The sequence below is a fragment of the Lotus japonicus genome, chromosome 1 (genome assembly GCF_012489685.1).
Source record: "Lotus japonicus ecotype B-129 chromosome 1, LjGifu_v1.2".
Lineage (NCBI taxonomy): Eukaryota > Viridiplantae > Streptophyta > Magnoliopsida > Fabales > Fabaceae > Lotus > Lotus japonicus.
In genome coordinates, this window is record NC_080041.1 from 38,240,734 (window position 1) to 38,253,869 (window position 13,136).

Genomic DNA, 13,136 nt, shown 5'->3' on the forward strand with positions numbered 1-13,136 from the left:
TTGCCTTTTCAGATTTGGATTTCAAGGCTATGGACTTCTTCTTGTGAGTCTGATGCTCTTCACGATCTAACTCATGACTCTTCAGCATACTTATGAGTTCTTCCAAACTCAACTGGTCAAGATCTTTTGAAAACTTCAAGGAAGTTATCAAGGGTACCCAGTTTTCAGGAAGACCTCTAAGAATCCTCTTGGCATGATCAGCAGTGGTATAGCTTTTGTTGAGAGGTCTTATTCCAGCAATAATCAACTGGAATCTGGAAAACATATATTCAATGGATTCGCCAGGTTCCATCCGGAAAGCTTCGTACTTCCTAATCAAAGACAACGCCTTTGTCTCTTTCACTTCTTTGTTTCCTTCATGAGTCATCTTTAAGGAATCAAAGATAGACTTAGCATACTCACGATCTGCTATCTTTTGATATTCTTCAAAAGAAATAGCATTGAGAAGAATAGGTCTAGCTTTGTGATGTTATGAGAATTTCTTCTTCTCCTCAGCCGTCATATTTTCTCTTGAGAGCTTTTTGTCATCAGCATCAACTGGACGCGTATAGCCATCCACAATAATATCCCAAAGATCAACATCGAAGCCAAGAAAGAAGCTTTCGATTCTATCTTTCCAGTACTCGAACTTGTGTCCATCAAAGATAAGAGGCTTTGCACTGTAAACATCCTTTTGCGCATCACTGGTGGTAGCCATCACAGTTTTTCACACCGACCCGAATCACTGAACACTGTTAGGTGTGGTAATCAGAACTTGCGCTCTGATACCAATTGAAGGTATGAAAAACGATAGAAAGGGGGGGTTTGAATAGCGTTTTCAACTAAAAACTTTTCCCTCTTGAGATTTAGATAAATCTCTCAAATAAACAATACAAGGTGCAAAGATAAGATATGAAGAAAAGCACACAAGTATTTTATCCTGGTTCACTTGATAATCGCTCAAGCTAATCCAGTCCACCCGTTAAGGTGATTTCTTCCTTCTTAGAATGAAGGCAATCAACTATTCAATGTTTGTTACAACTGCACTAGCAACCTGCTCAGTGACTAACAACACAATGAACTAGGAAACACTAAGATTCACTCTCTTAGTCTTCTTAAGGAGCTGACCAACCTTGGTCCCTTAAGAAAATCAAACTAACTATTTGAGGGTTTTGGGTTTACAATGAGTGCTTCTGAGAAAGCTAGGGTAAACACAGTAAGAACTATTAAAGAAAGATTGCTAAGAGAATATTGAATGGTTGCTTAAGCTTGTACAAAGTTTCTTAGCCGCTTCTTCAATCTTCAGCCTCTATTTATACTCCAAGGATTAGGGTTGTATTCGCTGTTTGAAATGCTACCGTTGGAGGGCAAATCTGGAACTTCCAGATTCTGCTGTGGCTGAACATCTTAGGTGAGGTCGTCAGGATAGTACAATTGCTTTTGTACTTGGACAGCGACGTGAGCCTTATCCTAGTTGACTTCTAATTAGACGACGCTTCATGTTGGAACTTGTGAAGCTTGGTGATCAGAGTCAGAGGGAAGCTTGGATCCTCTGACCTTCGTATCTTCTGCTTCTGGACATCAGAGTTGGAAGTTCTTGGTCTTCAGAGCCAGCTTACTCTTGGACTTCAGAATCTTCACTTCTTAGCTTCTGGACCTTCAGAGCTTTTGGACCTTTAGAGCCTCTGGACCTTCAGAGCTTCTGGTATTCAAAACTTTAAGTGATCTGAATCCACATCAGAGCTTATCATCTTCAGAACTTTTGAAGCATATACTACTGTTCAATCAGAACATAGTGAGTGCGAAAGCGTTGTGTTGGTTACTCTTTGGCTAAATGCTTCTGATAATTGTGAGTATTGACCAGAGTCAGAGCCTGTCATTTAAACACTCATAAAACAATGTTAGAGTACCATAATTGTTCATACACAATAGTTATCACGTAATCATCAAAACATAGAGTTGTAATCATAAATTCTTGGTCTTACACCTCCTATTATAAACTTTGTGGAAAAAGCTGACCTTGCATTTTCTTGTAAGTCGTGTACGCATTTTTCCTAGACGTTCTCTAGACGATAGGGTCCGCATTAAGAGACCCTTGGATGTCGGTATGGCCTTCGAGCTAGACAAATTTTGACCTAGTAAAAGTTGGATTGAGGGAGCATGGGAGTACGACCCCCACTCTTGTTTCCTTAGCTACACTGGGTAAGTCATGGTGAGTCTTTATGATGACTGAGGACACTACATTTTTAGTCAACGTGTTTGGAGGAGGCTTCACTTGCCTATTCCTTCTTGGATGGCCTCAGTAGATATTGTAAGATCAAGTTTTGATCTAGTAGTACAACTCTATGTTTTGATGATTACAAGTTAACCTTTTGATATGAACAATTGTGGTACTCTAACGTGTTTTTCTGAGTGTGCTATTTACAGGCTCTGACCTCAATTCAATTTCACACAAATCAGAAGCACTGTGCATAAAGAGTGACCCAAACAACGCTTTCGCATTCACCATGTTCAGTATGAACAGTGGAAAAGCTTCAGAAGTTCTGAAGTTATACAAACTCTGATGTGGACTCAGTCACTAGAAGTTCTGAAGATCCAGAAGTTCTGAGAACCAAGAAACACTGAAGGTTCAGATGTTCTGATGGTGTGGAAGACTCTGAAGATCCAGAAGCTGAATAGTGGAAACTCTGATGTCCAGAAGCAAGAAACTCCGAAGACCATGTACTTCCCTCTGGGTTCAGAATCAGAAGATACAACGTCCAGAGGATCTGTGCTTTCCCTCTGACTCTGATCAACCAGCTTCACAAGTTCCAACATGAAGCATTCCCCTGATCAGAAGTCTCCTAGGTTTAAAGGTCAAGTCGCTATCCAAGTACAAAAGCAATTGTACCATCCTGACGACCTACCTAACGTTCTCAGCCACAGCAGAAGCTGGAATTTCCAGAACTGCCCTCCAACGGTAGTATTTCCATGCAGCGTTCAAACCCTAATCCTTGGAGTATAAATAGAGGCTGAAGATTGAAAGATGCGGTTGGAAGAATTTACACAAGCATAAGCTATATTCAAAAACCTTCAAGCATTCTTTCATCTGAAATTCATTGTGTTTACTATTAGCTTTTCAGAAGCAAATCTCTTGTAAACATTCTTTGATAAACAGTTTGTTTAGTTTCTTTAGGAGATCAAGGTTGATCGGATCCTAGAGAAGACTAAGAGAGTGAATCTTAGTGTGAGCTAAGTCAGTGTAATTGTTAGTCACTTGTAGGTTTCAAGTGCAGTTGTAACACTTTACCTGATTAGTGGATTGCCTTCATTCTAAGAAGGAAGAAATCACCTTAACGGGTGGACTGGAGTAACTTGAGTGATTTATCAAGTGAACCAGGATAAAAATCCTTGTGTGATTTTCTATCTCTTATTCTTAGCACTTAAGTTCTCGAAAGATTTGTGAAAATCTTTAAGGTGGAAGTTTATCTTGAAAACGTTATTCAAACCCCCCCTTTCTACCGTTTTTCATACCTTCAGATATGGACGCGACCCCCTCAATTATGAGTGCAACGACGGAGCTGAGTACTAAGTTTAATCCGACATAAACTCATTGCTTTACTGCCTTCAGCGAAGGAGGATCCTTACTATGCCCCCTCCTCACAGGCGCATTACCTTCTTCTTCACCTCACGATTGTTGAGAGAACTTTGTTGCGGACCGGTCATGTAGATCTAACGCGCACCTTTGTGGATCTTGACCCTGAGGGTGATTTATGGAATTTTATACCAGTAGTGGAGGATTGTGTTGGATCGTTGAGTGGCATAGAGGAGCACCGGACGAAGGAGCCATCTCACTAGTCCTTTAACTAAATGCTCATTAAAGAAGAAGAATGAGGAGGAGGAGGAAGAAGAGGAATAGGAGAAGAAGAACGAGGAGGAGGAGGAGGTGAGAGAAGAAGAAGAAGGAAGAAGGAAGAAAAAGAAGGAGATAGAAAAGGAGAGAAAGAAGGAAGGAGGAGAGAGGAAGAGGGAGGAGGAGAAAGATAAGGAGAAGGAGAAGGATAAGGATAAGGAAGGAGCTGGAGGAGAAGGAGAAGGAGGAGAAGGAGGAGAAGAAGGAGAAGAGGAGGAAGAGGAGGAGGAGGAGGAGGAAGAAATAGAAGGAGGAGGAGGAGGAGGAGAAGTAGAAGGAGAAGGAGAAGGAGAAGAAGAAGAAGAAGAAGAAGAAGAAGAAGAAGAAGAAGAAGAAGAAGAAGAAGAAGAAGAAGAAGAAGAAGAAGAAGAAGAAGAAGAAGAAGGTAAGTGTTTTGAGATAGGGAAAAGTTAGGGTTGACCTCATTTTGACTGATTAGTAAATAAACCATGTAGGATGTCTCCAAACAAAAATTGGCCACATATGATGACTAATATACACGAAGGATGTTGTTTAATTAATTATAATCCCGAATAAGCATTATTACTTCACATAGACTTTTCTATCAAACAAGAATTGTCAAGATTAAAAAAGAGGTTTTTTTATGGACTATAACATTCGAGTGTATAAGTCACAAGACCAAAAACATATTTAACCCATATAAAATATTTAATAATTTAATAGCCAATGTATAATTAGTAATACAATATAACATTTATTGCAGTTGAAAATTATAAAATCAAGTAATAAATTATGATTATTGTAATTAAGTTATTCTTTTTTAAAAGGTAATTAAGTTATTCTTATTAATATACATTATTTAACAATTTTTTATTCCTGCTGATATTAATAATTTTCACTTTACTTATTAATCTATAAATCATATTTAGTAATATAAAATATAATAAAAAATTTTACTCATGTTACTATTAAAAATTTTAAATTTACACATTAATATTAATTTATAATATAAAATGTATCATTAAAAAATTTAAACTCTTTTAATCTTTGTCATATATAATTTTATCATTAATAATTTCAAGTCAACCGTACTAATTTGTATATATATATAGATAGATAGATATATATATATATACATAGATATATATTTATTGATTAGAAAATCTAATATTAATTACAGATATTAAGATGATAAAAGTTTGTTTGATTTATTGTTAAACAAAATATGAGAATGAGAAAGAAAAAAATACGTCTTGAGATAATTTATTTTTTGTTAAAGTTGTTATTTCAACATGTTTTACAAAGATAATTTATTATTATAAATGCGAGAAAACATAAATATAATTTTATATCTCAAAAAAAAGTTTTAATTAGTATAACAACACAATTAATCTTATATTTCTTTAAAATCTCTAAAAAAACTCTTGACAATGCACTCAAAAGATTTGACCATCTGATATCCCTTGAAAACTACTGAATTACATAACACATGGCGTTGCCAAAGGTGCCGTGTCGGATAGCAGGTGCTACATTTTGCAGACAGTAGTGAAATGAAGCACAAGTGTAGCAAACTAGCTTACCATTTGCTCCTCTGATTACCACGTGGAAATTCTCAAATGTTTTGTCATAACATTTCATGAACAACGCAGCAGTATGACAAAAAGTAAAGCTCGCTCTATGTCTTCCTCTTTTCTCTATAACCCTTCTTTCTTGTTCTCACTCTCTTCAACTCTTTTTCTTTTCTTTTTGTTTCTCCATCATAGCATTGTAAGCCCCTGCCCCCATTGTTTTTCTTCTCTTTCATTGACTATTTTCTCATAATTCCTGGTTTGGGTTTTAAACTTGCATTCTGATTCTAGTGCAATTTACTTTTTAATTTTATTTTGTATCTTTTTGCATCATCTCTTACACTCTTTTAAGATAACTGCCTAACCACATTGTAATTGTGTGCATAACTTGTTTATTGCACTTTTTCCCTTAGGGAGAAACCTAATTCAGGTTTTTGTTCTGCTGAAGGATTTTTCTCATTTTCTATCTTGTTTCAATGGAGGTAAGAAGAAAAATTAAGTTGTTTTTTTTCAATCATGTCACAATTCATGATTTCTATGTAATTGTCCCCCCTTTTTTGCAGATGTTTTGTGGTGAGAAACAGTACAACTACAACACCAGGTTACCCACAAACTCCAGCAAAATAGAACTTAATCTTAAGGTTTTCCCTTGTGGTGAAAATACAAAAGAGAGGGGGCTGACAAGGTCATCATCATTAGGGGCTGGAGAGAGAGTAAAGAAGATCAGTGTGCCATCTTTGGAGAGATCTTGCTCTCTTCCAGAATATGATAAATTCAAGTTCCTCACAAATCCTACTCGTTATCAAAAGCATGAGGGTAACATGTTTCTTTTCATTTATGTCCTGTTTTTGTTACCTTGAGTTGTTACAGGCTTTGTTAAATTTGACATTAGTTCCTTTATGTTATTTGATGACTATTCTCATATGGTCGTACATCCTTGATCTGTCCTCCTTTAGGTGATTTCAGTTAACAACTAGAAAACAATAGTGTTCATCTTTATTTTTTGGATACACAGTAGAAAACCACGGTGAGTCAAAATCACAGTAGAAACAAGCAACCTCCCCTAGCTTAAGTGATTGCCCACCGTGATTTTGGCTTCACAATGTTCACCCTCCATCGATGTTCTAAATATTTTACATCAATTTAGTTTTTATGTTGTTGTTCTATTCAGTTCTGTCCTAGAGTTATTAGTGATTAGTCCAAGCTTGTGTAAGTCAGAAATCTATAGGATGAGAGAAGAATTCTTAAAATCGTTTCTAATTTTACATCAAACACAAATGAAACATTAAGCATTTAAAATACAAAAAACTTGAAGAGAATGTTGGCAGATTCTTAGGTGTTTCCTTGTAAAGGGTGGTGGTTCTCCCATGTTTTTACCTACAATAGCCCATTTCCGAAGTTTTGAATTACGAAAATGTTTGTAACACTTCAAGAACCATCATTTGTTGCGTCACTCCTTGTTGTTTTTTTTTTTAAAGAATTCCATTCTCGTTGGCAACTTCAAAGAGTAAAATTCGTTTAGAATGTATCATTCATGTTGACAACTTTGAAGACTACAATCGAATTAGGGGAGATGCGTTTATATGTTTGTAATACTTCAAAGTCCATCATTTGTTGTGTGGTATTACTTCTTGTGCCTCACTCCTTGTTACTCTTGCTCTCGCTTGTATCCCCCCTTTCTAGACTCGTGTATCTGATTTCCCTAACATGTTATGGTTAAAATGAGTGGAAGCATTGAAATGAAGAATAAGATATCTTTATAATTGAAAATCTGAACATGACAATCACAAGTATCCTTATAAACTGTACTTGAATTCTGCTATGTATTACATGTGAAGAAACTATGTCTGACAATGTAATGAAGAAAGTTATAGTAAATCAATAGCAAAAAATGTTATATGAAATTTTTGTTGGAAATCCAAATATATATTAAACATAATAAAAATGGAAGAGGCTAAGCAAAAATCCTCAATCATCCACAGATATACACAACCACTTAACCACCCTAAAAGGTATAAACAACAAGACACTCCCTGAACATAAGAGCAAACCAAAAGAAAACCGAAGACCTAAACCAGAACCAAAGACAAAACCAAGAGTAGTATCAACACTCAAGGAGGCCACCAGTCCTCCATTTCCTGTGTCAAGCCGCGGATAGCAGCCTCGTCCCCACCGTCAAAAGTACACCCCACAAGCTTGCCAACCGTCCACATCTTCTTAGCTCGCGTCCAATAACGACCACCAGGAGCGTTCCCTGAATCCAATAGAGCATAACGAACTAAGGGCATGATAGCACTCGAGGAGGGACCTCCTACATCTACCGCAACGGAATCCACACAAGTCGTCATAGGCACCAGATAGAGCATCCGACCTCTCTTGAATTTTTTTGGACGCCCTCGCCTATGGGAAAGAACATCCGAAGACGACACATTCAAACCAACTGCTATATCAACGAGCTGATGTTGAGCTACCCCACCATCTTCAACCCAGACATTCAAGCCTAGGAGGAAGAAAATGAAGCCCATCATCAGAAACACTAGGATGAAATGGGTCAAACCCGTAGCTTCCCACATCAACCGTCTCAACTGGAGGTAGAAGAGATCGAAGATGTAGAAAATCAAAGAGACGACGACCAAGAAAGGAATCCATCAGGAAGACATCATGGGAAGATCTCTGAAAATACAAAGGAACCCGGATGTCGAAGGGCAAAGCCATAACAACCTTCCTTTCTCTAAAGACGAGGCTACGCATAAGGGTTAACAAAACAGCCCCGCAGAGTTATCATTAAAGATGATACCTATAATACCAAGCCGATTAATACTAAAAGAAAATGTTATATGAATTTAATACAAAGAATTAGAGATCATAATATTACAGTACATGACAATAGACAAATAAAACAATGGTAATGGTTCATATCATAGATAACACAAGAGATTCTGAAATTTAATTCTAAATTATAGCCATTTAAAGAAATCATAACTCTTTGTATATATATTTATGATTGGTAATAAAAAAAATTTTATTAAACATGAAACTTATTTTATATGAAAATTTATAACCATCTTTTGAGATTAGTAGAATAATTGAACAGATGTATTTTAGGAAATATAGGGGTTGGGAGTTCAGTAGTGATGAAGAAAGAGGAACTGGAAAAAATGGCAGGCTTCCTTATAGGCAAGTTCCATTCTAGATACTTGGAACATTAATGATGTACATTTTATGCATGAAAACCATGTTGATGATAATGTCCTTCATTGCCTGCAGAATTTTTTATACCAACCATAATCAAATATTGTTGCCATAAATGGTATTGAGCTATTAAACACAATTTTCTTACCTATTCCTTATTCCTTATTAGGCCACCTTTTATCATCTTTTCCTTCTTAGATGTCATCGTAAATAAAGGGCTCATTGAATTAGTTTTATAGTCACAACATGTTTAAACTTTGTTGCTAAATAAGGGATGTCGTGAGGTCATTCAAACTTCAAATCATGAGTCTGAAACAGAAGTTGTATTTTTTCTGCTTTTGATGTTACAACACATCATATTTATAGATATTTTCTCTATACAGGATAGCATGTTATTTCTGGGTGGTAGAAAATCTACAAACTTTAGAGAATAATAATTAAACTAAGACATTGTTTCACCCACCAACAACATACATTACTCTTTTTCCACTAGATGGAGGCGTTACTTAGATAAAACTGGCACCATACTTTCTTGAATGGATTCACTCATAAAAGAAAAAAAATGATGCAGACAAGAAAACTTAGCAAAGAAAAGATCCATGTGTCCACATGCGCTATATAGTAACATCAATTGATTTATACGGTAAACTAATAAATACTTCTAACACGACATAGTTTATTGAAAAGAGAAAAAAATGTATTTAAGTTTTCTTAAAATGTGCTTATAGGAAAAAGTTAACAGAAACCATTTAAAATTTCTTTTAATATCATTCCATATTTATATAGTTGAGCAGTGATATCACAACCAAGTTAGTCTTGTATCAAAGTCTTGGTTAATCTTTGTATAAATATTCATAATACTCCTCTGATTGTGCCAAAGTCTCAATACTCGGATGGTATTATGGCTAGACCTAGGTGTGCTTTAGTTGCTGGGATATTTGTTGGCTTGGTCTTTTGATTGTCTAGAGAAAACTTTTGTTCAAGGACTTGTAAAACAAATAAGTTATCTTTCTCGTAGGGTTTAACTAGGGCTCGTTAGCTAAATGTGGTTGCTTTACTCATGTGCAACAGTTTGAAGCTCGTGGGGCTTATATATTGGTTCGGTTGCTTGGATTTGGTTTTTTTGTAGCTTTTTATTTGTGTTTTGGTTAGTTTTTTTCCCCGATTTTTTTTTTCTTTAATAGGGGTTGGATTCTTCGGTAATTAGGTGATTATTTTGTTTGGTTTATGGAATTTGCTTTTTCAGTTTTTTTTTTTTCTGCCTTCTATTTGTATCTGCTTTCCTAGAGTTGTTTTTCCTCCTTAAATAATACTTTCTTTTGCTTTCAAAAACAATTACATTTGTTCTTCATTGGTAGATAATATATATAGTTGCAATGCTCCAATATTTATATGCTAGAAATAAGTGATACATCACTATGTCAAGACATCATACTTCAGATCCTTAGGTACATTACACAAATATTAGTTTACTGATGTACATTCGTTTAGGTTATACCTATGTTTATATCATTTTATTTACTTTATGAATCATTAGTAAGATCATTACTTCTTGATTTTGTTCAGTTACTTACCCAATACATACTAATAAACTATTAGGGATGGGATAAAACTTCCTTATTGAAGAGTATATTTATTATACAATCTCGGACTTTATCAAAATCTCTCCACTACTGAATACAATTCTTCCAGAATAAAAATCCTAATTCACCTTCTCACTAAATATTAAATACTCTACTACCTTTCTAGTAAGATAACTACAGTCAGTAATTGATGAGTAAGCTACCAGCATAACAACGATAAAATTGCCAACCGCATACTAACTAATTAGTTTATGCATAACTGACCAAAGCTCAATTACGAACTATTAAATAAAGCTGGAATCGTTGTTCTCTCAAAAGATTTACATGTCAAATTGATGATATTTTCTTTTAGTTCTATGAATTTATGTTGAGTTTTTTTTTTCGATGTTCATGCTTTCTTCATAGCTTTCCTGGTAGTATATGCATTAGATATTTTAGAGCTTTATCTTGCCTACCTTTTTAATGTAATAGGATGATAACAATTGTATACAATCACTTATGTTTTCCATGAAGACCATTTTGCAGAAAATGTAGAAAAATGTTGTTAGTTATCAAGGTTATGCCTTGGTCATTTTTTCACTCATGAACAACTTGTTCCATGATTATAAGTAAATACTAAACTAGTAAGTGACTTATCATTTTGCAGTAATGCTGAGATGGCTTTTACTGATGGTTTCTCTTACTGGTTATATATCCATCAACAACAACTGGTGCAGAACATTAATTAAAGATTAAATTATTTTCGTATAAGAAAATTATCTCTCTAAATACATCCAATATAATTTTATCTTTAAAAGAAAAACTTCTCATTATTTAATACATTAATAGTTGTAGATATTACACACAACTCAGTTATTGTTCCTTAACTATTTTATCATCTGATTTGTTTTATATCAAGCTGAAACTTTCTTGCTTGTTTTGATCTGAAAAGATACGTTCACATTTTTTTCATAAATCATTCCATGTACAGGTCCAAGACATTCAGCTGAAGGAGAAGTTGTCTTTAAGAAAGAAAATGATTCAATCGTTTCCTGGAAAACAATTGTGAAGGAAATTTCACCTAGGTCTTTCAAAACTAAACAGGAGAATCCTACCAAAAAGCTTAAGATTCCTAATTCCTGCAGTCTTAAAGATGATGCAATGGAGATCCTGAGACAAATTCCAAGTGTGACTACTACTGGAGATGGCCCTAATGGGAAGAGAAAAGAAGGACTTCTGTACAATTATAAGTCTGGTCAAGTTACTATTGTATGCGTCTGCCATGGTTACTTCCTCACTCCAACAGAGTTCATCATGCATGCTGGAGGCAAAGAAGTGGCTAACCCCATGAAGCATATCACTGTTTATTTTAGCTCATTTTAGAGGTCAATGTGAAGTACTATATAAATAATCTATCTCATAATGTGGAGATAAGTGGAATGCATGAAACTCTCTTTAATTATTTAGTTTTCGTAATTATCTTATCTAGTCTTCAAAAATTTGAGCTGCAAGATTAAGTTAGAATACAAAATATATTAGGTATACCAAACTATAAATGTGTGTGTGTATATATATATATAACTGTAATATTCACTAGATTTTTACATTAGTAACAAGATTAATAAGTGTATTGAATATTAAGTTAGAATACAAAATATATTAAGTATACCAAACTATATATATATATATATATATATATATATAACAGTCTGTTAATTTAGCATGTGTGGAACCGTTTTGTCCAGCGGGAAGGATGCATGTGGGTGGCGCCAGGTACAATTTCAGGCTTGCTCCACGTTTGGGAGGATTTGCGAATCAGATCCGATAAATAGGTATGGCGTGTAATTCCCTATGCTGTGATGTGATCATGGTGGCTAGAGAGAAATGCTATAGTGTTTAAATAGAAGGTGTTATGTGTGGAGAGTGTTTGACATTTGATACTTGTGCATGTTTACTTGTGGGTTAGAGGGAATGTCAATGATTTTGCATACTCTTTGGAACAATTTGTGGTTGGGTATGAATTTGTGAAATTGCAAAGCCCAGTTAGCCATAGATCAGAAGTAGTATGGAAAGCTCCTCTAATGGGTATATTAAAGTTTAATGTTGATGGAGCTTCAAAAGGGAACCCAGGACAAAGTGGTATAGGTGGAGTGTTATGAAATTCTGGAGGAGAAATTATGCGTAACTTTTCAAAATCAACTGGGCACCTTTGGGCTTATGAGGCGGAGGTGCAAGCTACCCTAAACGCTCTTTTATTTTGTCAACATTTTAATTGCAACCATGTAATCATTGAGAGTGATTCAACTCTGGCTATTGGATGGGTTATGGACGGAAATATGAGACCTTGGAAACTTTTGCAGGTTTTTAATCAGATTGATTATCTTTGGCATTTGGTCTCTTGTGTTGGCATTCAACATGTTTTAAGGGAAGGGAATGTTCAGGCAGATTTTTGGGCCAACCAAGGTTGTGGTAGGCAAGACATTGTTTGGGTTATGTCTAAACCTTTGTTGTAGCTTACTTGAGAGAGATGTTCTCAAGATCTATTTTTTCAACAATACTTTTGTTTCAGAAAAAAAAAGATTAATAAGTGTATTTTTAACCGTAAAATTCTCTTGATTTTTGCATTATTAATAAGACTAACTGTTTTTTTTTTAAATTGGCTGCAAATAAAATTAACTCAAAGCCGGTGATGACGCCAATACATCATTAATCACCAAGTGCTCAGCAGCATGATGAACCTCTTCCACCCAAACAGAGTTGGGAAAATTAGAAGCGTTCCTCGCTAAAAAGTCTGGAACATAATTGACAGAGCGTCTTACAAAAATCAAATCAAGAAAACTAAAAGCAAGAATCAATGTACGACAATCCCGAACAATAGCATCTAAATAAGATAAACCAGCTAAATTAAATATAAGACGGTAGGTAAGGTATTAATTATCAATCTATATTAAATAAATTGAAACTTCTATCTTATTATAAAAC

General features: G+C 35.1%; 1 protein-coding gene across 1 annotated transcript; it reads left to right on the plus strand.

The window, feature by feature from the left end:
- Nucleotides 1–5,564: 5,564 nt before the first annotated feature.
- On the plus strand, nt 5,565–11,569 carry LOC130731834 (ninja-family protein AFP3-like). The gene is made up of 4 exons (XM_057584043.1): nt 5,565–5,599; nt 5,814–5,882; nt 5,964–6,216; nt 11,146–11,569. Exons 2-4 carry the CDS (start codon nt 5,877–5,879, stop codon nt 11,535–11,537), a joined length of 651 nt encoding a protein of 216 aa, XP_057440026.1. The 5' UTR covers nt 5,565–5,599; nt 5,814–5,876; the 3' UTR covers nt 11,538–11,569.
- Nucleotides 11,570–13,136: the final 1,567 nt, after the last annotated feature.